Source organism: Chiloscyllium punctatum, chromosome 12 (genome assembly GCF_047496795.1).
Source record: "Chiloscyllium punctatum isolate Juve2018m chromosome 12, sChiPun1.3, whole genome shotgun sequence".
Lineage (NCBI taxonomy): Eukaryota > Metazoa > Chordata > Chondrichthyes > Orectolobiformes > Hemiscylliidae > Chiloscyllium > Chiloscyllium punctatum.
In genome coordinates, this window is record NC_092750.1 from 59,363,370 (window position 1) to 59,387,619 (window position 24,250).

Genomic DNA, 24,250 nt, shown 5'->3' on the forward strand with positions numbered 1-24,250 from the left:
TGAAAACAGCCTCAGTTCCCTCAGCCTTTCCTCATAAGATCTTTCTTCCAAACCAGGCAACCTCCTAGTAAATCTGCTCTGAACCCTTTCCACAGCTTCCACATCCTTCCTACAATGCGGTGACCAGAACTGCACGCAGTGCTCCAGGTGCGGCCTTACCAGTGTCTTGTACAGCTAAAGCATGACCTCATGGCTCCGAAATTCAATCCCCCTAACATCAAGTGCCAACACACCATATGCCTTATTAACAACCCTATCAACCTGGCTGGCAACTTTCAGGGATTTATGCACCTGGACACCATGCTTTTTCTGTTCATCTACACTGCCAAGAATTTTACCATTAGCCCAGTACTCTGCATTCCTGTTATTTCTTCCGAAGTGAACTACCTCACACTTTTCTGCATTAAACTCTATGCCACCTCTCTGCCCAGCCCTGCATTTTATCTATGTTCCTTTGTAACCCACAACGTCCTTCGGCTCTATCCACCCGAGTGTCTGCCGACCTTAGTGTCATCGCAGATTTACTAACCCATGCTTCTTTGCCTGCATCCAGATCATTGGTCCCAAAACAGATCTTTGCGTCACACCTCTGGTAACTGTGCTCCAGGATGAACATTTCCCATCAACTGTCTTCCTTCAGCTAGCCAATTTCTGATCCAAATTGATAAATCACCTTCAATCCCGAAACTCCGTATTTTGTGCAATAGCCTACCTTGTGGAACCTTATCAAACGCCTTACTGAAGTCCATATGCACCCTATCAACCATTTAACCTTCATCCACCTGTTTTGTCACCTTCTCAAAGAAATCAGTAAGGTTAATTATGCACAACCTACCCTTCACAAAACTGTATTGACTATCCCTAATCAAATTATTCCTTTCCAGAGGCTGGTGTGAGAAGGGGCAATGCTGTCAAATCTCATTATTTATAGACCTTTACCAGTTTTATTCTATTGTTTACAATAGGAGAAAGTGAGGATTGGATATGCTGGAGTGTGCTGCTGGAAAAACACAGCAGGTCAGGCAGCATCCGAGGAGCAGGAGTGTCGACATTTTGGGCATAAGCCTGTCTGGGAGTAGCAGGTGACAGAGTGACGTGGAGACCAGGAGTGTGCCGGGAAGGTAAGGACTTACTATATATTTGGGCAGCAGCTAAACACGAGATACTACACATGTAGTATCTCCCTCCTGCCCCCACCCCCAACCAGAGGAAAAAGACTCTGTAAGGTAAGGATTTTATTTTTTCTCTTTCTTTGCTTTCATATATTTAAGTGCATTGTCTGGTTTTAGTTAGTTGATATAAAGCTAACACTTACAATGGCAGGGGACCCGTGGCATGTGCCTTTTGCTTGATGTGGGAGCTCAGGGACGTGGCTGACGATCCTGACTCTCACACTTGCAAGAAGTGTGTGCAGCTGCAGCTCTTGTTTGACTGCATGACAGCTCTGGAGCTGCGGATGGACTCACTGTGGAGCATCTGTGACGCTGAGGAGGTCGTTTAGTGAACTGGTCACACCGCAGGTTAGAATTGCTGAGGGAGACAGTGAATGGGTGACCAAAAGGCAGAAAAAGAGTAGGAAGGCAGTGCAGGTGTCCCCTGAGGTCATCTCCCTCCAAAACAGGTATACCGTTTTAGATACTGTTGGGGGAGATGGCTCACCCAGGGAAGGCAGCAGTTGCCAGGATCATGGCACCATGGCAGGCACTGCTGTTCAGAAGGGCGGGAAAAAGGCTCGTAGGGCCAGAGTCAGAGGGGATTCTATTGTAAGGGGAGCAGAAAGACGGTTCTGTGGCTGAAAACGGGACTCCCGGATAGTATGTTGCCTCCCAGGTACTCGGGTCAAGGATGTCACCGATTGGCTGCAGAGCATTCTAAAAGGGGAGAGTGAACAGCCAGTTGTCTTGGTGCAGATAGGCATTAATGATATAAGTTAAAAAATGTGATGAGGTCCTGAAAGCACAATTCAGGGAGCTAGGAGAGAAGTCAAAAAGGAGGACCTCACAGGTAGTGATCTCGGGATTACTACCAGTGCCACGCGCTAGCCAGAGTAGAAATGAAAGAATAGACAGGATGAACACATGGCTTGAGGTATGGTGTAAGAGGGAGCGGTTCAGATTTGTTGGACACTGGGACTGGTTCTGGAGAAGCAGGGACTATTACAAATTGGATGGTCTACACCTGACAAGACTGAAACTAGTGTCCTTGGGGAATTTTTGCTACTGCTCTTGGGGAAGTTTTAAACTCATGTGGCAGAGGGCTGGGAATCAGATGAAAAGACAAGTAGACAGCGAGGTGAAACTGGAGACTGTAAGAGTCATGAAGTTAGCATTAATAAGGAGAAGAGTAGTCTTAGAGCAGATGAACGCAAAAGAATTGGTGTCCAGAAGCGCATATACTTTAATGCAAGGTGTATAGTGGGTAAGGCAGATGAACTTGGGCCTTGGATTGATGCCTGGGAGTATGATGTTATTGGTTAAAGGAAGGGCATGATTGGCTACTAAGTGTTCCAGATACAGACGCTTCAGACAGGACAGGGAGGTGTTGCATTGCTGGTCAGGGATGATATCACAGCTGTGCTAAAGGAGGACACTACGGAGGGCTTGAGTCGTGAGGATTATGAGTGGAGCTGAGAAATAAGAAGGGTGCAGTTACATTGTTGGAGCTGTATTACAGACCTCCCAACAGTGAGAGTGAGGTAGAAGAACAAAAATGTAAATAGATTATGGAAAGATGTAGAGGCAACAGGGTATTAGTGATAGGAGATTTTAATTTTCCCAATAGGACTGGGATACACTTAGTGTCAGAGGTTTGGGTGGGGCAGAATTTGTAAGAAGCATCCAGAAGAGTTTTCTAGAGCAGTACGTCAATAGTCCGACGAGGGAAGGTGCCATTATTAGATCTGGTGTTGGGGAATGAGCCAGGTCAGGTGGTAGAAGTTGCAGTGGGGGATTTCTTTGGGAACAGTGACCACAATTCTGTAAGTTTTAGAATACTCGTAGACAAAGATGAGAGTGGTCCTAAGGGAAGAGTACTAAACTGGGCCAAGGTCAATAATATCAAAATTAGGCAGGAGCTGGGAAATATGGATTGGACACAGATATTTGAAGGGAAGTCCACATTTGATATGTGGGAGGCTTTCAAAGGTAGGTTAAAAATAGTGCAGGATAGGCATGTTCCTTTAAAAGCAAAGGATAGGAAAGGCAAGGTTCATGATAGGAGGAATCGTCAACATAAGTAGGGAAGATGTGTTGAGTAGGCTAGAGGTTATTAAGGTGGACAAATCCCCAGGACTGGATGGGATCTATCCCAGGATGCTGAGGGAGGCATGAGAGCAAATAGCTGGGACTCCGACAGATATCTTTGTAGCTTCCTTAAACACAGGTGAGGTGCCGGAGGACCGGAGGGTTGCTTATGTTGTCCCTCTGTACAAGATGGGTAGAGGGGATATTCTGGGTAACTACAGACCAGTGAGCCTGATGTCAGTGGTAGAAAAGTTGCTGGAGAAGGTACTGAGGGATAAAATCTATTTATAGTTGGAAAAGAGAAAAGAATGGGCTTATCAGTGACAGGCAACATGGTTTTGGGGAAAGTGAAGTTACACGGTGTGCAGGGTGTTCTAGCCACGTGGATAAACAACTGGTTGAGCAACAGGAGACAGAGAGGAGTAGTTGAAGGGAGTTTCTCAAAATGGAGAAAGGTGACTAGTGGTATTCCACAGGGATCAGTGCTGGGATCACTGCCTTACCAACTTCAGAATTCTTTGAGGAAGTGACCAAGTTGATAGATGAAGAAAGGGCTGTTGATGTCATATACATGGACTTTAGTAAGGCGTTTGATAAGATTCCCCATGGTAAACTAATGGGGAAAGTGAAGTTACATGGTGTGCAGGGTGTTCTAGCTAGGTGGATAAAGAACTGGTTGAGCAACAGGAGACACAGAGGAGTAGTTGAAGGGAGTTTCTCAAAATGGAGAAAGGTAACTAGTGGTATTCCACAGGGATCAGTGTTGGAATCACTGTTGTTTGTGATATACATAAATGATCTGGAAGAGGGCACTGTTGATATAATCAGCAAGTTTGCAGATGACACGAAGATTGATGCAATAGCAAAAGGCAGAGGAGACTGTCAAAGAATTCAGGAGGATATAGATAGTCTGGAGAGTCAGGTGGAAAAGTGGCAGGTGATGCATTTTGGGAAGTCTAATTCTAGAATGAATTATATAGTAAACAGAAGAGCCTTGGGAAAAGTTGATGTTTAGAGAGATCTGGGAGGTCAGATCCATTGTACCCTGAAGGTTGCTGCACAGATGGATAGAGTGGTCAAGAAGGCATATATGATATGCGTGCCTTCATCGAATGGGGTATTGAGAATAAAAGCTGGCAGATCATGTTAAAATTGTACAAGACGTTGGTTTGGCTGCATTTAGAATACTGTTTACAGTTCTGGTCGCCGCATTAGCAAAAGGATGTGGACGCTTTGGAGAGGATGCAGAGGAGGTTTACAAGGATGTTGCCTGGTATGGAAGGTGCTAGCTATGAAGAAAGGTTGAATAGCTTATGATTGTTTTCATTAGAAAAAAGGAGATTAAGGGGGGTACCTGATTGAGGTCTGCCAAATCATGAAGTGTATAGACAGGGTAGATAGAGATAAGCTTTTTCCCAGGGTGAAGGATTCAATAACAAGAGGTCACGCTTTCAAGGTGAGAGCTGAAAAGTTTAAGGGGGACACACGCGGCAAGTACTTTACACAGAGGCTGGTAGGTGCCTGGAACGCGTTGCCAGCAGAGGTAGTAGAGGCAGGCATGGTAGATTAATTTAAGATGCATCTGGACAGATGCATGAGTACGTGGGGAGCAGAGGGATACAGATGCTTAGGAATTGAGTGACAGGTTTAGACAGTGGATTTGGATCAGCTCAGGTTTGGAGGGCTGAAGGGCCTGTTTCCTGGGCTGTAAATTTTCTTTGTTCTTTGTTCTAAGCCCTTCATCAGGAATGCGGCTTGTGGGCCAGGGGTGCTGAGAGATAAATGAGAGGGTGGGATGTGATTTCATCTACCTATCACATTCCCAGCTACCTTCCCCCAGCCCCACCCTTCTCCAAGATATCTACCAGCACTGTGGTCCACAGGTTCATTCCTGATGAAGAGCTTATTCCTGAAATGTCAATTCTCCTGCTCCTCGGATGCTGCCTGACTGGCTGTATTTTTCCAGCATGACACTCTGAACTATTTTTTACAATACTCAGGCAGGTTTTGTAAAAGGATTCTAATCTCCCTACCATATCTTAAAAATAAAAATATATAACATACACTACATGTTGAAAATTCTGAGGAATACCTAGTACAGATGCAAGCAAGCAAACTGCATTGTGAAGACACACTTAAAGGTTAATGGTAGCGCCCTCCTGTCCCCACCGTATAATAAATAAATTCATCTTAGAACAATTGTCTGAAACTTGCAATTAAATATTTATTACTCTTCTACTTCACTTTTGATTTTTTTTTAACTGTTGTGATATTAAATAAACTAGCCTGTTAATAGACACCCATGAAAAGAAGCTTAAATGCAGACACTCATATGAACCAGTCAATGTTATGCTAATTGAAAGAACTATAAAGATATCACATTATAAATTGAAACAGAGATTATAATGTAAGGGCCATGTGTTTTTATTTTTCTACATTTTTATTGTGGACTGAAATTGGAAAAATAAATGAAGGATTATTGCAGCTTTTAAAGACAAGTAACTTTATGCTCATTGTAAGTGCTATTTAGACAATTGCTGGTTCAAGTGGTTGTAGGTGAGGATGCAGATGAGCCGGAACCAAGGCTGTGTACTAATGGAGGTTCAGCTAGCTACAAGTAGCTGATTAGACTGTTGGCTAGTGACAAATTATCAATAACTAAGGCCTTCTGCCTCCTGACAATTACACAGTTAGTTCTGAACTGAACAAGTTGGGTGTGTGAACAAGATAATAAGAAGCCATAAGACCACCCTCAACTCAGAGCTATCTCTGTTCTCTGCAGTAAAAGCTTTAACAAAAGCAGTGTATTTTACTTTCAGCGGTTGCTGTAAACTGTGACTTTTAATTAATAAGAGAGATACTTTTATATGTATGGATCATCTTGTGCCTCCTACAAACCAGCGAAAATATCTAGAGAAAGAAGACTGAGAATCAGCATTCTAATCAGCACAAGAAAGTGAACAAGAATTTTCCTTTGAACAGGCATCACTGAACTATTTTTCCAGTTTCTCCCTCTGGTCATAACACTTTTTTCTTTGCTGTCTATGTCTGTTTGTGTGTAAGGGGAATTAATAAGGGGACTGGAGGTTAAACATGAAGAGTTATAGGCTGATAGTTCATAATTGTTTCCTTGTGGTTACATTCTATTTAGTTGGACTAAATAGTCATTCTTTTTAAGTTCGATAACCTGGTCCATGCTTTTTGTCAACTTGGGTCTAAAATTCAGGTAACTTGGGAAATTTTGCATACTTCTTTCAAATTTTTAACTTCTGTGCTGACTCTGGGAATAGCGGGGCTAGATTTTCAAAGTATCATAGTAATCAGGTAAAACAATTAAAGATGACTATGGGTAAATGGGTTCTCAACATCATGGAAATTTAACAAAGATATCAAAAAGATACAAGTTAAGAGGCCTTTTTAGTGCAGTGGTAGTGGCTCTGTCTTTGAACCAGGAAGTCAGGATCAAGTTCCACTAGCTCCTGAAAATGTAATGACATCTCTGTATAAATTGATTAGAAAATATCTAAAAAGGTGCAAGATAACTGGTGTTTTGCTATTTTTTTTCCTTTTTGCTTTTCAAACTGTAGCACTAAAACTAAATAGGTTGGATAGAATCCACAGTAGATTGGTTTAGCAATTTCTTATTGTTCACTGCTGTTTCTTTCCATTACACATGAAGATCCTCAGAACAACAAAAGGCTCACTGTCACCGGGTACTAACTCAAGAGGTTTATAAATGTCAGCAACAGCTCTTGAATAATAAAAACACATTTTCAGATAATTATTATTCTTCATATGTAATTTTTCAGTTTACTAATTAAAAGGTATTCCTTGAGAGGGAAGATCAATAGGATAGTATGCAGAAAGCAGAGGAACTTGTGCGTAAGTTCAACTTGTTAATATTCCAATAAAGTCACTCTGTGGTCTAGATGGAAGTCTGGGGAAACAACACAGTCTAATTCAGTAAGGCTTCTCAGTACAGAATTTTCACAGCCCAGTTCTCATTATAGTGTTGTTTGAAATATAAATAAAAGGGATGAGCACCAGAGGGCGAGGGCAGAGTGACTGCCCTTGACATTAAAGCATCATTTGACTGAATATGGTTTCAATTTTACTCGAGCACCTTGATGTCAATTGGAATCAAGGGAATCTCACTATTTCATGTCGAGCTCAAAGGAATTTGAGGCAATCATCTCCATCCCAGAATATTGCTGCAGCAATTCCTTGGGGTTCTACATATTTTCTAATCAACCTGTTCAATTACATTACTGTATACCTATGGAACAGGTGGTACTTAAACCCGAGCTCTTTGAGTTAGCTACTAGTCCCAAATATCAATGCTTCATCAATGACCTTCCAGTTAACTTAAGTTTAGAAGGGGAAATATTTGCTAAAGATCGTACAGTTTTCAGCACCATTTGCAACTAACACATACTAACCTGGCTAACCTTCAGGCTTAGGCTGATAAGTGGCAGAATTAAACATCACCCCATACAGGTTTCAGACGATAACCATTCCCAACAGGAGATAATATAACCTATTCCCCTTGATATTTCAATGGCATTATCATTACTGCATTTTCCAGAAGAAAATTCCTGGGACAGAAACCAAACTCAACCTGCCATACAAATACTGTGGCTCAGAATTCTGTGCTGAGTAATTCATACTCCTGACTCCCTGAAGCCTGTCCACCATTGACAAGGCATAAATCAGAAATGTGATGGAATATTCCTCGCTTGCCTGAAATTAATAGAGTTGCAACAGCATTCAAGAAGCTTGACACCATTGGCATTCCATCCATCTCCTTAAATATTTACCCTCTCTACTACTAGTGCACAATCTACAAGATACATTGCAGCTAAGGATCCTTCTCAAAGCTGCAACTCCAACCACTTAAAAAAACAAGGGCAGTTTATATTGGAACGTTGCCATTTGCAAGTTTCCCTCCTAACCACGCACCATCAGAAGTTGGAAATATAATTGTGTTCTTCTGTTGTCACAGGGTCAACTACTCCTCCCACCACACCATTACATACACATATTCTCTCTCACAAACATATGTCCAACACAATGTGTATATATCACTGATTATCCTATAGTTCAAACTCTGTCCACCTTATGCTCGAATATATTCAGTGACTAAGGATGAAATCGTCAGCTAAAGGTGGCAGGCTTGGAGGCAAGAAAAATACATAATTAGACAAGGTGGTGGCACGCTCAAACCCCACTGCCTTCCTGCCTCCAACAGAGTTAAGTTTTGGGTTGGAAAGTCCAACCATGCTGCCAATTGTTGACAATATGTGCCCAATTATGGACCACAAAAAGCATCAAGCTCATCATTGCTGGGAATACTAAGCTGCAGGCAGCCTGCTGCAAAATAACATACCCAAAAGATCTACCTGACCTAGGGACTGGAAATAGGTCAAAGGGTACCAACTAGGAGCAACACCCTGACACTACTTCCCACCTGATCTTACACCCTTCCTCCTCTCATCCTTTACAAAGCACCCAATATGAGTTTCACCTTCCCGCTCCAAACAATCACCTAGCTTAGTCTTGGCTCTTCCGCAATCCTAGAACATCGGGGATGCTCTTCTGCCAGCAGCCATGGTACTGCCAAGTCCAAGTACTGAAGGCTCACTGTTCTTGCTAGGTGGGACTTCCACCTCTAGGGTCTTGAGTCCAGGCAATGACTTGTTGGTGGTTGAAGCAATGCCTGTTACGTGTGAGATTGCAAGGGCCCTCCCTGGAGGGGGAAGCATGGGTCTTTTGCTGGCTGTCCAACAGGCAAAACCCCTACATCTCTACCTGATTTTGTCTTAGGACTCCACAGCTCTCTAAGAGAAAGAGATCCAAAGATTATCAAACTATTGAGAGAAGAAGTCTCTGCTTACCCCCAACTTAAATATGATCCCTAATTTTAAAACACTGTCCCTATTTCTAGATACCTCCCAAGGGGAAAATTTCTCTCAGCGTCTACACTGTCAAATGTCTTAGAGTTTCATATGTCTAAATACCTCCACCTTCTCATTGGAAATTATGAATGGTCACTAATTCTAGCCTTGCCAGTATTAATCATACATCAGGAGCCTTTTTTTCTCAAAACATAACTTAAAGTCCCATATTTTTTCCCTGATCTGAATAGAACTAGTTGATCTCCTCTGTAGTGGTAGAAAGTGGTTTATGATAGATCTAATGTTTCTGGATTAGGGGATGATAAACTAAACATAATATCCACTCCTGATTACTACACAGTGGCATGATACAAGTGTCCAAGTGTGAGCAATGAACTGTGCTGCCCTTGTCCTTTGTGCTTGAATAATTTGCTGTCGTTTCCTGCACTCATGTGAAAAGTGAGGTACAGAAGGTCGTCATTGCTCAAGGAATCTTGTCCAACCTTGAAAGTAAAGTCTCCAGAGAGAAAAGACCACGAGAAAGTTCATACAAGAATGAAATTAATAAAACGAAAGCTGAGCTCCTATCGCATTGTGACTCCGATATGAGGCTAACTTGTGAGTTAACGGTTCTGTAGCAGATTCGGCCCACTGAATCCATTCTGTCACACCAACATAACGCTTGTTTCTTTCTCCTGTGGTTGAAAGCATTTTGGGAATTCCACTGATAGGCTTCTTTCTAATCAATGCTTGCTGCCTGGAAGTTGTTTTTTTTTAACCCCTTCTAACAGTATTGGTAACACTTTCTTCAGTAGTTTATATTTGAAAGATACAATATGTGAAGCATTGATTAATTAATCTTTGTTTGGAATTTGTAATTGTATGAACCACTGCAAGATGTTGAATTATAATGTCACAATAGGAAGTTTGATGCAAAATCTGCGTGCTTGTAAAAACCCACTCATAGTAAGTTCATTCTGTCATAGCATGTACTGAGGCACAACAGCAATAATCAAATTTCCCTTTCTATCTGCTCGATGTTTCCCTTTGTTTGGATAGGAACTGGTGCTACTTGTTTGTAACACAGGCATCAACTGTTTATACCATGTCCCTAACTGGAGTTACTGACAACCCACTGCTGGACCCTTACCTGCACCTTAATTGTCCCCATGACTTCAGCATTTGGTGGGCAGAGCATGAGCTTCCATTCAGATTTCCAAGAGCCATTCCTAAAATCAAAATGGATACAGAAACATTGTGCAGTTAATCTATTGGCAATATTGATAGTATTGAAGCTAAATAGGCAAGGAACTGATGGCAGGGCATTATAAGACAGAATCTAAGCATATTCCACAGTAGCTGGACTGTACTTGATAATAAACAGGTAAAGAAAAGGTTAGGGAATTTTACTGATCTAATTCAAGTTTTTTTCTGTTCTGAGTCAAAGAATGAGGGTTAATCTTTTAAAATATAATAATTGAGCAAATAATCATCACTGTGGACCACCTTTGTTGTACAAGGCTCTCTGTACTATTGTTCACCATGGGATAGGTTTGTTGCCACCACCTTCTCATTGTAGGGATCTGAAAGGCCTGGTAGAGGAAAACTGCTTAGTATTCTGATGAGAGGAATAAGTTAATTAAGATGCTTGTTAGCAACTAAATATAATAGCACTGACATGATCGCCAATGTTACAGAGACTATGAGGAGGAGTACATGATAAGAGCTGAAAATGTGCTGCTGGAAAAGTGCAGCAGGTCAGGCAGCATCCAAGGAGCAGGAGAATTGACGTTTTGGGCATGAGCCCTTCTTCAGGCTCTGATCTCCAGCATCTGCAGTCCTCACTTTCTCCTAGGAGTACATGATAAGTCTCACTACTTTGAGATACTACACTATTCTCCCACCAAGTTGGTAAGACATCATCACAGCACTTAAGGTACTCCTCTGTATTGACCCTTTCATTCCCTTACACACTTATCCAACTCCCTCTATATTTTTCTCTCATCTTTTTGGTCTCATTTGTGTATATAATTACATATGTAACAGCCCTGTCTTCCCCCAAAGTTGCTCACTTCAAACATTCAGTCTGGATGTTTCAATTGGAATGTGTTCTGTTTAGACTTGGAAGATCAGCAGATCATGGAACTGAACACGGTTGATTTTAATTCTGTTTCTGACAGTGTGAGATTAAAAGACTCTTTCTTTATGATGGTCCTCTTGGGACAAACCTAACTAAACAGTGGTGGGTTGATTGCTGCTGAATGGGATGAGGTTCTTGCAGTTCCCTCTTGCAATTCATTCTGCTGTACAAACAACATGCAATCACTGCTGGACTGCACCTTCCTGAATGACTGTACCTTTGCTGCTAATACCCCATATCTATATTTATTATCCTTGATTCGTATTTGTCAACTGCCATGCTTGACAATGCATAATAGAGAGTGTTTTCTGCAGTTGAACTGTTCCTTCCTACATACATCTTGATAGCCTCATGAATGTAAATGTGGAGTTGGCCTCTTTGTTAGAATAGCTGGGTCTTCAGATCTCTGCCCATCAGCAATTGTGATGGCAAGCAGCACACTGGAGTGGAATGAATTGGTAATTCACATGAGAACTGACTGTCCAGATCCCACTCTTGACTTCCCTATTCAACTTTGGGTATCTCAGCAAAAGTATGAAATGCTCAAATCCAGAACATGCTGTAAATTGGCTGGAACATTTATTACAATTGTGATCCATTATTCAAAACAACCTCATCAGGGGTAATATGCATTGCAAATATGGCTTGCAGGACACTTCTAACAGCATTTGTAGTGGTGGTGTATATATTCTTTACATTTACCTTCTTTGAAAAACAGTCAAACGTAGTAACAGTCTCTATCATGAGGGACAAAGAATTTGACAAACTGATGGGACTAAAAGTAAACAAGTCAGCAGGATCTGATGGCTTGCATCCAAATATTTTGAAGGAAGTAGCCACAGAGATAATGGAGGCATTAGTCAAAATATTCCAGAACTCATAGCCCTATTCAAGGAGGGAGAAAACTGAAAGCAAGAAGCTATAGGCCCACTAGCTGAATGTCTGCCATTGGGAAAATACTAGAGTTCATGAAGAAATAGTAGGATATTTATAAAATCCCAATGTCATACAACCAAGTAAACATGGTTTTGTAAAAGGAAAATCATGTTTGACAAATTGAATGCATGTGACAAATTTTGATTCTCATTAATTCTAATTCTAATTCTAGAGTACTTTGTGTGTTAAATAAGCAGAGTTGATAAAGAAGAATTGGTAAATATAGTGTATTTGGATTTACAGAAGGTATTTGAGAAGATACCACATAAAAGGTACCACATACAAGATAACAGCTCCTGGTATTGTGTAATTTATTATCATGAATTGAAGATTGATTAACATACAGAAGACAGAAAATCTGGAGTAATGGGTTTTTTCCAGATTAGGAAGTATAATAGTGGAGTGCCGAAAGGATCGGTCCTGGGGCTTCAATCTTCTATACCAGGGACTTGAAAAAGTGGCAGAGTGTAATATATCAATATTTTCTGAAAACATAAAATCACTAAGAGGGCATAATGTAATGAGGACATAACGAACCTGTAGGAGGGTATAAAATGGTTGACTGGGCAAGAACTTGCCCAATGGAGTTTAATATATGAAAATGTGAAGTCATGCATCTTCATAGGAAGAATCAAGAGGTGGACTTATTTAAGTGGAGAGACACTCCAAAGATTACAACACAAAGAGATCTATGTTCTTGTGCGTGAAACTCAAAAGGTTGAGCAGGTGCAGCAAGTAATTAAAAAGGCAAATTGAATGTTGAGCCTTTATTGCTAGGAGGTTGGAGTTTAAAATTAGGGAAGTGTGTTGCAGCTGTACAAGGTGTTGGTGAGGCCATGCCTGCTGTACAGTATATAGTTTGTTTCTCATATTTAAGCAAGTAGATACTGGCATTGGAGGCAGTTCAAAAAAGATCCACTAGTCAGGTTCTGAGATGAAAAGGGTAACTTAGCAAGAATTGTTAAACAGGGTTAAGTTCTTATTCATTATAGTTGAGAAGAATGAGCAGTGATTTTATTGAAACATACAATACTCTGAGGCGGGTTGACAGAGTAAGTGTTGAGAAGATGTTCCCACTAGTCAGGGAATCTCGAACAAGATGACATAGCTATGGACTTAGGGGACACTCCTTTTAAAACTGATACACAAATGAATTTCTCATCCCAGAGCATAGTGAATGTTTGCAAGTTTGTACTCCAAAATGTTGTGGAGGCTAGGTCATGAAGTATTCAAAGAAGAAGTAACATATTTTTGAAATATCAGGGAGCTGAGGGATATGTGGAGCTGGTGCAAAGGAGAAGTTGAGACCTTGGGCAGATCAGTCATGATCTTGTAAAATGGCGGAACAAGTTTGAAGTGCCAAAAGGCCTACTGCTGCTGCTCATTTCTCATGTTGTTATCAAAATGAATAGGTCTATGTCCATATGTTCCCATGATCTGGTAAGGAAAGTGTAGGTAACAACAGTTCTCTTTGATCTGGCCAGTGAATAGTGCAGGTTTCACAGCGGACCAAGACCACACACCACTGACCAGCTCTGACCAGACACATAATGGTCCGCAAGCGATCTTGGTATATATTATGTAGGCTATCTTCCTGAAGAGAAGCTGGAAGAACCAGCCTTAGATACACCACAAAGTCACCCGTGATTGTGAAATTCTGTCATTCTTTAAGATGCGTTTTCATTGGCCAACCATTAAGCTTTGGTCTGGCCAACCTTCAACACATGACTGACGAATGGTGATGCATTCTTAGTCTCACTACTGCTCATGTCAAAGCCCATGCAGCTAAGAGATCCTATTTCTTCATCCTGCCTGTAACTGAGGCATCAGCACCTATGGTTATTGCAAAGGACATTTTGGAGTTGGCCGGAACATCTGAAAATGCTGGCTTTTACCCTTCATTAGGATTTGTCTCAAAAATTCTGTAGTAAGTGTCAAAAGAGACAAAATTTTCACCAACTGTTCAGTCATCCTGAAAATTCATTTTATATAATGAATTGATGTTTGGAGTGGCAAGCTCCTTGATGGCTTTGCTTTTCTGTGGATTTGTCATTAGCCCATCTACCTAACGGATTCCTTGGAAAATTCATATTTGTCACTGAGGACAAGTTGTTCTGCTGGTAAGTGTTTGAAGACTGCGTACATTCCCTGATCATGCTCTTCAATTGTTTCACCCTATCAATGTGTCATCCACGATTTCTTGATGATGTTTTAAAATGTTGGGTAGGTATAGTCCACAGAGAAACCTCTGGAACTACGACAATTTCAAATGAAGCAAAACCGCATTATAAATATGGTTGATCGCTCAACCAAAGGTATCGGCTGAAATCCACTGTTTTTAGTGAGTTGTTGCACACTCAACTTTTGAATAATTTAGCCAAATGCAGGCATGGGATTGATTACTTTCTGTCTTGTGGAGCTGTGTGATAGACCCAGAATTGGGTACCATAAATATGCCTGAGCACCACTTAATTGGTTTCATAACCAGTGAAATGATGCCCAATCTTGTCATCTTTCCAAGTTGTTTCTCACCTTGTTTCATTAATTGATGAGGAATCTACCTAGATTTACAGAGACATAATTGTTTAGCATCTTAGGAGCATTGATATCCTGAGGGATCTCGAGGTCCAAATCCTTGGCTACCTGAAAGTGTCAACACAACTAAATAAGATACTTGTCTTCATCAGTTGGGCCATTTAATAAAACAGTTGGCAGGTCATGTTGTAACTGTATAAGACTTTAGTTAAGCCACATTCAGAATTGTGTGTATTTCTGATTGCCACACTGTAGGAAGGATGTGGAGTCTTTGGAACTGGTACAGAAGAGATTGCCTGCATTGGAGTTTATTAGCTACAAAGAGAGGTTGGGAAAACTTAGATCTTTTTTGCTAGATCACTGGAGGTTGAAGAGTATCCTGTTAGAAGTGTATAAAATTATGAGAGGCATGGATAGGATGGATAGTCAGAGTCTCATTTCCTAGGTGGAAATGTTAAATACTATGGGGCACAGGTTTAAGTAAGAGAAGGAAACTTTAAAGGAGTGTGCGAGGCAAGTTTCTTTTTAGTTAGTAGATGCCTGTAATGCATTGCCACAGGAGGTAGGAGAAGCAGATGCGATAGCAATGTTTAAATGGCTTTTAGACAGACAGATGAACAGGTAAGGGAATAGGGGAATATGGATCATGTACAGGCAGGTGGGATTAGTTTAGAATAGTATCGTAATGAATGCAGACATGGTGGGGCAAAGTGGCTGTTTCTATGTTGTACTATGTTTCATCTTTCTTCAGTATGAGTAATGAATAATGAATTTCCTCAAAATGTTGATTAATTTTAGGCATTTCTGTTCAGCAATGGCTATCTTCTGCTGATCAACCTCTTCAATTTTGTGAAGAATTCTTGCCCCAGAATGAGAATTCTTAATTCTGGGGCGCATACAAGCTCTCTCATGTTGGAGAGTTTTTTCCAGCATAATCTTTCATCTTAGTGCCTCCTGGAAAATGGAGTTACACGATTGTTGGTTTCACTATATGATAATATTATAACACCCCTGCATCAAGCTTGAAGTCTTTGCATTGTCCATTGACATCAATATCCTTTTGCCAAATAAGTACTTCTGAATCACGTATCTCTACTGGAAACACATCAGATGACATTTTTTTCTATTGTAGACTGTTCTAATTCATTGACCTCTTTGTATGGGCAGCTATTTAAATTCTTGCTTTTCTGTGACTGTACCTACTTTGGTGCATTTTCTGAAAGTGACACACTATTGTAGATTAAGTATTCCCCTTTAATAACTAGGCACTGTGAAGTTTCTCTGCTCCACTGTCAAGAACCTTTCAGTGTTATCTGCCCTGCTTGTAATACTGGTTTCTCACATATGTCTGTTATGATTTGTACCTTAAGAACCGAGTGGATTCTGCTGATCTCCTTGTGATAAGGTCGATCTTTTCCTTTTAAGGTCAATTTGTGCTTCTTCTAAAATTTAGCTTCATCTACAATTGACAAATTTTCTTTCGATTGTAATAAATTTTTTGATGCAATTCATCAGGGGATTTGGCTTGTTGGCTAGGTCAGCATTTGTTGTCTACCCCTAACTGCCCTTGAGAAGGTAACAGTGAGCTTCCTTCTTGAACTGTTGCTCTTTATTTGGTGTAGACACTCTGACAATTCTTGTGAAGGAGGATGTTCCAGGATTTGGACCCAGTGATGCTGATGGTGAGTGGCTTTGAGGACAGGTAGCAATTGGTTGTGTATCTGCTATCCTTGCCTTTCTACATGGTAGCTGATGTGGGTTTGGAAGTCTTTCTATCGTGAATTTCTATAGTACCTCCTGTAAATTGTATACTCTGCTGAGACTGTTGGTCAGTGGTGGAGGGGGTGAATGTCTCTGAATGTGCTGGCAATCAAGTGGGCTGGTCTATCTTGGATGGTATCAAGTCTCTTAGGTATTATTGAAGCTGCAATACAGACAAGTGGATAGCCTCTAACTTGTGCCTTGTGGGTTGTCAACTGGCTTTGAGTAGTCGTGTCTGTTACTTATAGTGAGCTGAACTTTCAATAATTTATCTGGCCCCTTACCACCTTTTTGTCCTGGCACCTTATTCACCTGGCACCCTGCATCTACCCACCTGGCATCCTACTTACCTGTCACACTTCCCTTTATTCACCTGTCAACCTATTCTCCCAGCACCCTAACCTCATACATACTCTATGCACTTACCCTTTCACAGGAGTTGTCAAACTGTTTGTCTACGATATTGCACCTCGAAACCTTGGAATATGGTAACTGACTGCTGTGATAGAAGGAAGGGTGATTTGTCTTGCCCTAACTGTTGTGCACAATGATGGAACTATCAGGATGAAAGGACGGCTCTATACTTCTGAAAGAACTCTGTCAGAAATGCAGAGCTCTTTCCTATGTGGAAAAAAAAGGAGTGGAATTGTAAATTGCACGTGAATGCCACTACTTGGGGAAATCTGGTCCACAGCCCCTACTTGAAAAAAACAGCATGGCTGCTTCAACCTTTTATTCTCAGATGGCCTGTAATTTTAAATGTTGTCACTTCATGACACCCCACCAAATGGTTTGGCTCTTTGATACTCTCAGTTGCAGCTTACGTGAGTCCAATGAGGTGTGACTGGGAAGATCTCAGAGGTGGAAGTGTACCACAGGAGGAAAATGATGGCATCAGAAAAAAAGAAGGCAAACTGGAAATGTCTCTCTGGTTATATAATATCTTGCTTGGATTTTTTTCTTTTTGTCTACGTCAAGTAGATGGTACAAGATTGAGAGAAATTGAGCACATTACATGACTGTAACTTACCAGAACTCATGTCTCTGATATTTATGAGATTCAATGCAGGCAGTGATAACTTGGCAGTGGTTGCCATATGCTTGTCCATAAACCTGTCAAAGAGAAGATTCTGTCAACACAAATGAATGCAAAAGGTTTCAAGAGCAATATGAAATAATAATCACACCTGTAAGGGTAGAAATCAAAGGCCCTATTGCAAGTTTAACCACTTAGAGAGCCATCTAAACTGAGATGGCTCTTGTTTGATCAGTGCTGAGTTGGGCTATCACAGGCAAGTAATAGTACAATGCACACTTCTGGTTGGAGAGGTGAAAATGAAGAAGTGATTCCACTTCCTGACTACCAATTGATAATTCCTGTTGGACATGCTTCTACACCAAAATAGGGTCAAGATATTGTTAGGTTTGATTCTGTTCTCTTTTCTTTTGCCAGTTTAGGGTGGCATGGTGGCTCAGTGGTTAGCACTGCTGCCTCGCAGTGCCAGAGACCCAGGTTCGATTCCAGCCTCAGGCAACTGTCTGCGCGTAGTTTGCATGTTCTCCCGTGTCTGCGTGGGTTTCCCCCAGGTGCCCCGGTGTCCTTCCACAGTCCAAAGATGTGCAGGTTAGGTGGATTGGCCCAAGTTAAATTGCCCATAGTGATATGTGCATGAGTAGGGGAATGGGTCTGGGTGGGTTACTCTTCAGAGGATCAGTGTGGATTTGTTGGACCGAAGGGCCTGTTTTCACACTGTGGGGAATCTAATCAGATTCCAGCTTAAGCTCACAAACTCACTATCTAAGCTGACATACAAGATGGTGTGGAAATATATCTCAGTGACGATCCATATGTTGTGGAGACATCAAAATTGGCAGAAAACGATGAAGGAGGAAAGTCAACAGAGAAAGATTACTTGGACTTTAGTAAAGCCTTTGACAAGATTCCACATGGTAGACTAATTAGTAAAGTTAGATCACATGTGATTCAAGTTAAATTTGCAAATTGGATACAAAAGTTGTTTAACAGCACGAGACAGAGTGTGATGGTGGAGGGTTTTTATTGGATTGGAGGCCTGTGACCAATGGTGTTCCATAGAGATTGGTGCTGGGTCCACTTTGTTTACCATATGTACAAATGATTTAGATGAGAATATAGAAGGCATGATTAGTAACTTTGCAGATGATACCAAGATTGGTGGTATAGTGGACAGTGAAGAAGGTTATCTAAGATTAAAAAGAGATCTTAATCAGTTGGTTAATGGGCTGAAAAGTGGCAAATGGAATTTAATTTGAAAAAATGCATTGATCAAGTAAACAAACAAAAGATTTATACAATTACAATTACAAGTAGGGCCATGGGAGTGTTAATAAGTGTGGTGCTGGAAAAGTACAGGCAGTATCTGAGGAGCAGGAGAGTCAAAGTTTCGAGCATAAGCTCTTCATCATTCCTGATTAAACGTAAATTCTCCTGCTCCTTGGATGCTGTCTGACTGGCTGTGCTTTTCCAGCACCACACTTTTTGACACTAATCTCCAGCATCTGCAGTCCTCATTTCTCCTCCTTGGATAGTGTTGTAGCACAGAGAGACCTAGGGATTCAGGTACATAATCCTTTGAAGTTTGCACCACATATAGATAGGGTAGTTAAGAAGGTGCTTAGCACACTTGCCTTCGTTGCTCAGACCTTTGCGTATAGGAGTTGGGATGTTATATTGAGGATGTATGGGACATTGGTGAGGCCTCTTCTGAAAGACAGTGTCCAGTTCTAGTCTCTCTGTTATCGGAAAGATATTATTAAGCCAGAGAGGGTTGAGAAGAATTTACCAGCATATTTCTGGGAATGGAAACCTGGAGTTAGAAGGTGAGGCGAGATAGGATGGACACCGAAAACAACAAATGCTAGAGATCATAATGGGTCAGACAGTGTCCATCCACACTTCACTTCATTTTTGATGAAGAGTCATCTAAACCTGAGGCATTAGCTTGGTCTCTCTCCATGGATGCTGTCTGACTCGCTGTGATCTCCAGTATTTGTTGTTTTCAGTATCTGCAGTAATTTGCTCCAAGATAGGTTGGGATTTGTTTCACTGGAGCATAGGAGGTTGAGAGGTGACCTTATGGAGGTTTAGAAAATAATGAGGTCTATGGATATGGTGAATTGCGTTTCCGTAGAGTGGGGGATTTCAAGGTTCGAGGTGAGAGGAGAAAGATTTTAAAGAAGAAATGAGCGGCAATTTCTTTATGCAGAGAGTGATTGATGTGTGGAATGAACTTCCAGAGGAAGTGTTGGATGCGGCTATTGTTACAGAGTTTAAAAGACATTTAGATAAGTACATGAATAAAAAATGTTTGGAGGCCTATGGGCCAGCACACACAGGTAACACTAATTCAGTTTGGGATTATGTCGGTATGGACTGGTTGATCAGAGGGTCTGTTTCCATACTGAATGACACCATGACTCTATAATTCTTTCAGAAAACAGACAAATAAGGTCATCATGAATAAGTCCAATGAGCAATTCAAGATATATCACTTTATCCAGAAAGTTGGGATATGAAATTTGACACCAAGGGGAAAGGTTGAGATGCCTAACATAGGTGTATAAGGTGCTAGAATAGTACAATGAGATAGAAAGGAATAGAAGTCTGCTGAAGGATTGGTGGGAAGGAGGCTCATGTGGAACATAGTTGTGAGTGTGTTGCTGGAAAAGCACAGCAGGTCAGGCAGCAGCCGAAGAGCAGGAAAATCGATGTTTCGGGCCAGAGCCCTTCATCAGGAATTATGCTGGGAGCCTCGGGGTGGAGAGATAAATGGGGGAGAAGATAGCTGAGAGTGCAGTAGGTGGATAAAGGTGGGGATAAAGGTGATAGGTTGGAGCGGAGGGTGGACTGGACAGATGAAAAGGAAGATTGACAGGTGGGACACGTATAGAGGGCGGTGCTGAGCTGGAACTGGGGGAAGGTGGGGGGGAGAGGAAATGAGGAAACTGGTGAATTCCACATTGATGCCTTGGGGTTGAAGGATTCTGAGGCAGAAGAAAAGGCGGTTCTTCCTCTAGATGTCAGGTGGTGAGGGAATGGTGATGGAGCAGTCCCAGGACCTGCATGCCCTCGACAGAGTGGGAGGGGGGAGTTGAAATGTTCAGCCACAGGGCAGTGGGGTTATTTCTTGCGGATGTCCCAGAGATGTTCTCTAAAGTGCTCTGCGTAAAGGTGTCCAGTCTCCCCAATGTAGAGGTAACCGTATCGGGAGCAACAGATACAATAAATGACGTGTGGAAGTGAAGGTGAAACTTTGATGGATGTGGAAGGCTCCTTTGGGGCCTTGGACTGAGGTAAGGGAGGAGGTGTGGGCACAGGTTTTGCAATTCCTGCGGTGGCAGGGGAGGGTGGCTTGTTTGGGGGCGTGGACCTGACCAGTTGGTCGTGAAGGGAACGGTCTTTGCAGAAAGCGGATAGGGATGGGGAGGGAAATATATCCCCGATGGTGGGGTACATTTGTCATTGGCTGAAATGTCAGCAGATGATGCGATTTATGCGGCGGTTGGTGGGGTGGAAGGTGAGGACCAGCAGGGTTCTATCCTTGTTGCGGTTGGAGGGATGGGGTTCGAGGGCAGAGGTGCGGGATGTGGATGAGGTACGTTGGACGGCATCTTCAACCACATGGGAGGGGAAATTTCAGTCTTTAAAGAAGGAAGCCATCTGGTGTGTTCTGTGGTGGAACTGGTCCTCTTGGGAGCAGAGGCAGCGGAGGTGAATTAATTGGGAATACGGGATAGCATTTTTGCAGGAGGTAGGGTGGGAGGACGTGAAATCCAGGCAGCTGTGGGAGTCGGTACGTTTGTTAAAAATGTCATTGTTGAGTCGGTCCTCGTGGATGGAGATTGTGAGGTCTAGGAAGGGGAAGGAGGTGTCAGAGATGATCCAGGTAAATTTAAGGTCAGGGTGGAATGTGTTGGTGAAGTTGATGAACTGTTTGACCTCCTTGTGGGAGCACGAGGTGGCGCCAATGCAGTCATCAATGTAGCGGAGGAAGAGGTGGGGAATGGTGCTGGTGTAACTCCAGAAGATTGACTGTTCTACGTAGCCAACAAAGAGACTGAAATAGCTTGGGCCCATGCGGGTGCCCGTGGCTACCCCTTTCGTCTGGAAGAAGTGAGAGGATGGAAGGAGAAATTGTTGAAGGAGAGGACCAGTTCAGCCAAACAAAATAAGAGTGTCAGTGGAAGGGTGCTGGTGATGTCCATCCACTCCCACTACACCTCCATCTGCCATGATCAGGGCCTCCAAGCCTTCCATTTCTTTCTCTCCCAACATCCCCACCAGTACCATTACACCTCCCTCAAACCGCAACAAGGACAGAACCATCTCACCCTCAGTCCTCACCTTCCACCCCACCAACCTCTGCATAAATTGCATCATCCGCCAACATTTCAGCCACCTGCAAATGGACTCCCCAGAGATATAGTTCCCTTCCCACCCCTATCCGTTTTCCTCAAGGACAGTTCCCCCCTGGGACCTTCCCTTGCCACCACAGGAATTCCAAAACCTGCACCCACAGCTCCCCCCTTTACCCCTTTCCAAGGCCCCAAAGGAGTCTTCCACATCCATCATAGTTTCACCTTCACTTTGTTTCCTGCCTGTAAATTATTTGCTTCACAAGCTTCTAGTGGTTATGATACAATTATTAATCTTTCAGTTTGGTGATCACTGCACATCATTACATAGGCACAATATCTAAAGACTGTGGTGGTGGGTACAAAGTCTTTATAGCTAATTGTCTACAAGATGATGGAAGATTGCTATGTGGTATTCCATACTTTAACCAGGAGTGGCAGTTGTGGCTCAGTTAGTAGCATTTTGCCTTTGAGACACAAGGTCCTGCGTTCAAGTATTACTTGAAGCTTGAGCACAATAGTTACAATTTCCATTCCAGTGCAGCTCTGAGGGAGTGCACTTTTGGAGATACTTTCTTTTTGGATTAGGCATTAAACCAAGAGTTCATCTAAGTTGGATAAATATGAAAGGTCCTATGGCATGTTTTTGAACCAGCACCATAGAGAAACAGGATTTCTGTCAGCTATCACAATGCTTTGAGGGAGTTAGTTGTGGCACTTTGACATCATGACAGTGATTATACTTCAGATGTATTTAATTAGTTTTAAAGCACTTTGAGGCATATGGTGGTCATGAAAAATGCTATATAAATGCAAGTCTGTTTTTGTAGGCTATAGGCCAAGTACTGATACCTTATTTGTTGAGAACATGCTTTCTTGGCATATTGCAGTTTGATTTTTGGCCTGCAGGCTAAAATATTGTCTTCCATCTTTTCATACACATCAGGAGATGGTAATAAAAATAATAATATCATTTCTGGAGGCCACTTACTGTGCAGTTTCCATCTGGGTAGTACTTCTTCATATAATTGATGAGTGCACATTCTATAGCTCTCCTCCAACTCTCTACAGAAATATCTAAGGCACATGGCTGGATATCAGAAACATTTTTGTTCAAGTGATCAAACTTGAATGAAATCTTCTGCATTGGGTCCACAAAGTATCCATTCCCAAGGTTACCATACTCGGTGATTAGCACCTAACAATATAGAATAAAGAATAGTGCATTTACTGAATAAATGGCATTTCAATCATATTGCTTCCATATTTTTGATTGTCATTACCAGTCAAATTTCAAGTGGATCATTTAAAAATGATGCGGATATGTTATTCAAAAAGACAAATGAAAACTAGCTGCTTCGGAAAGCTAATAACTCAAGTAGTCACTATAGTCCGACTGGACCATTGGGCCACTCTTTCATTAGAGGAAGACAATTGGAGATGGTTTAATGTGAGGGTCAACACTCCCCAGACAAGGGGTGAGACTGAGAAGGAGAGTCCTTCTCTGCCATCACTCTGCTTCACAAACCAGCCAACTGAGTTAAATGAACTTCTTGTAGCTCAAGTAAGTCTATATAAATCTATTACTTGTAAAAGCATTCAGTTACACTTAGGTGTATAAATAACATTTTTTTATTGATGACCTACTTGAATATACAATAACCGATCAGTTGTGTTCTTCACATGAAACACATTGCAGTATGACAGTGTAACACAGGCCACTCTGGATTTTATGAAATGAAATATGAGGATTGATAGTGTGAGATCTATTCCCAACATATCTGATGAGATTTCAGAACAGATCGCTTTGACAAATGCTTTTTTTTCACTTATCAGGACATAATTTCTGTTGAATTTAATGTATTGCAGAATGATAGAACTGTTTCCAATAGTTCATATTAATATTTGCAAATGAAACTTAGAAATCTCTTCATCTTTTCAAGGATGCATTGGGAGTGTATTGATATTTTCAAGGGGTGCTGCTGCCTGTCTTGATATTTCAAGGGGTACCTTCGATGTTAATAGTTCCAGAGAGTCTCAGAGAATTATTTTACCTGTATACCTGAGTGTACCTTAACATGTCCAGAGGACTCAAACTATGTTAATTGTTTGGAGGGAGACTTTGAGGTGTTAATAATGAATCATTGAAGATGTGTTCATTGTTACAGGAGTTGCTGAGTATGTTTTCACATTTATAAAGGGTTCTCTGTGGGTTAATTAATAATTGTTGAGTGCTAAGTGTTGCTTAATGTTTATAAAGAGTTCCACAAGCGTTAGTTCATATTTGTAAAGGGAACACTGGGAGTTAATTTATGCATGTAGTGGTTCCCTAAGTATGTACATATTTG

The 24,250-nt window shown here is 41.6% G+C and overlaps 1 protein-coding gene across 1 annotated transcript in view; it reads right to left on the reverse strand.

Annotated features, from left to right (window-relative positions):
- The window catches only part of LOC140483868 (F-actin-capping protein subunit alpha-2-like), a 65,633-nt gene that overhangs the window by 9,795 nt on the left and 31,588 nt on the right, over positions 1-24,250 (reverse strand). Inside the window, exons 5-7 of the mRNA XM_072582648.1 lie at positions 22,894-23,100; positions 17,539-17,621; positions 10,287-10,365 (exon numbers count right to left, since the gene is read on the reverse strand). Of these exons, the coding sequence (XP_072438749.1) occupies positions 10,287-10,365; positions 17,539-17,621; positions 22,894-23,100 (369 nt within the window). The remainder of the gene's footprint in view (positions 1-10,286; positions 10,366-17,538; positions 17,622-22,893; positions 23,101-24,250) is intronic.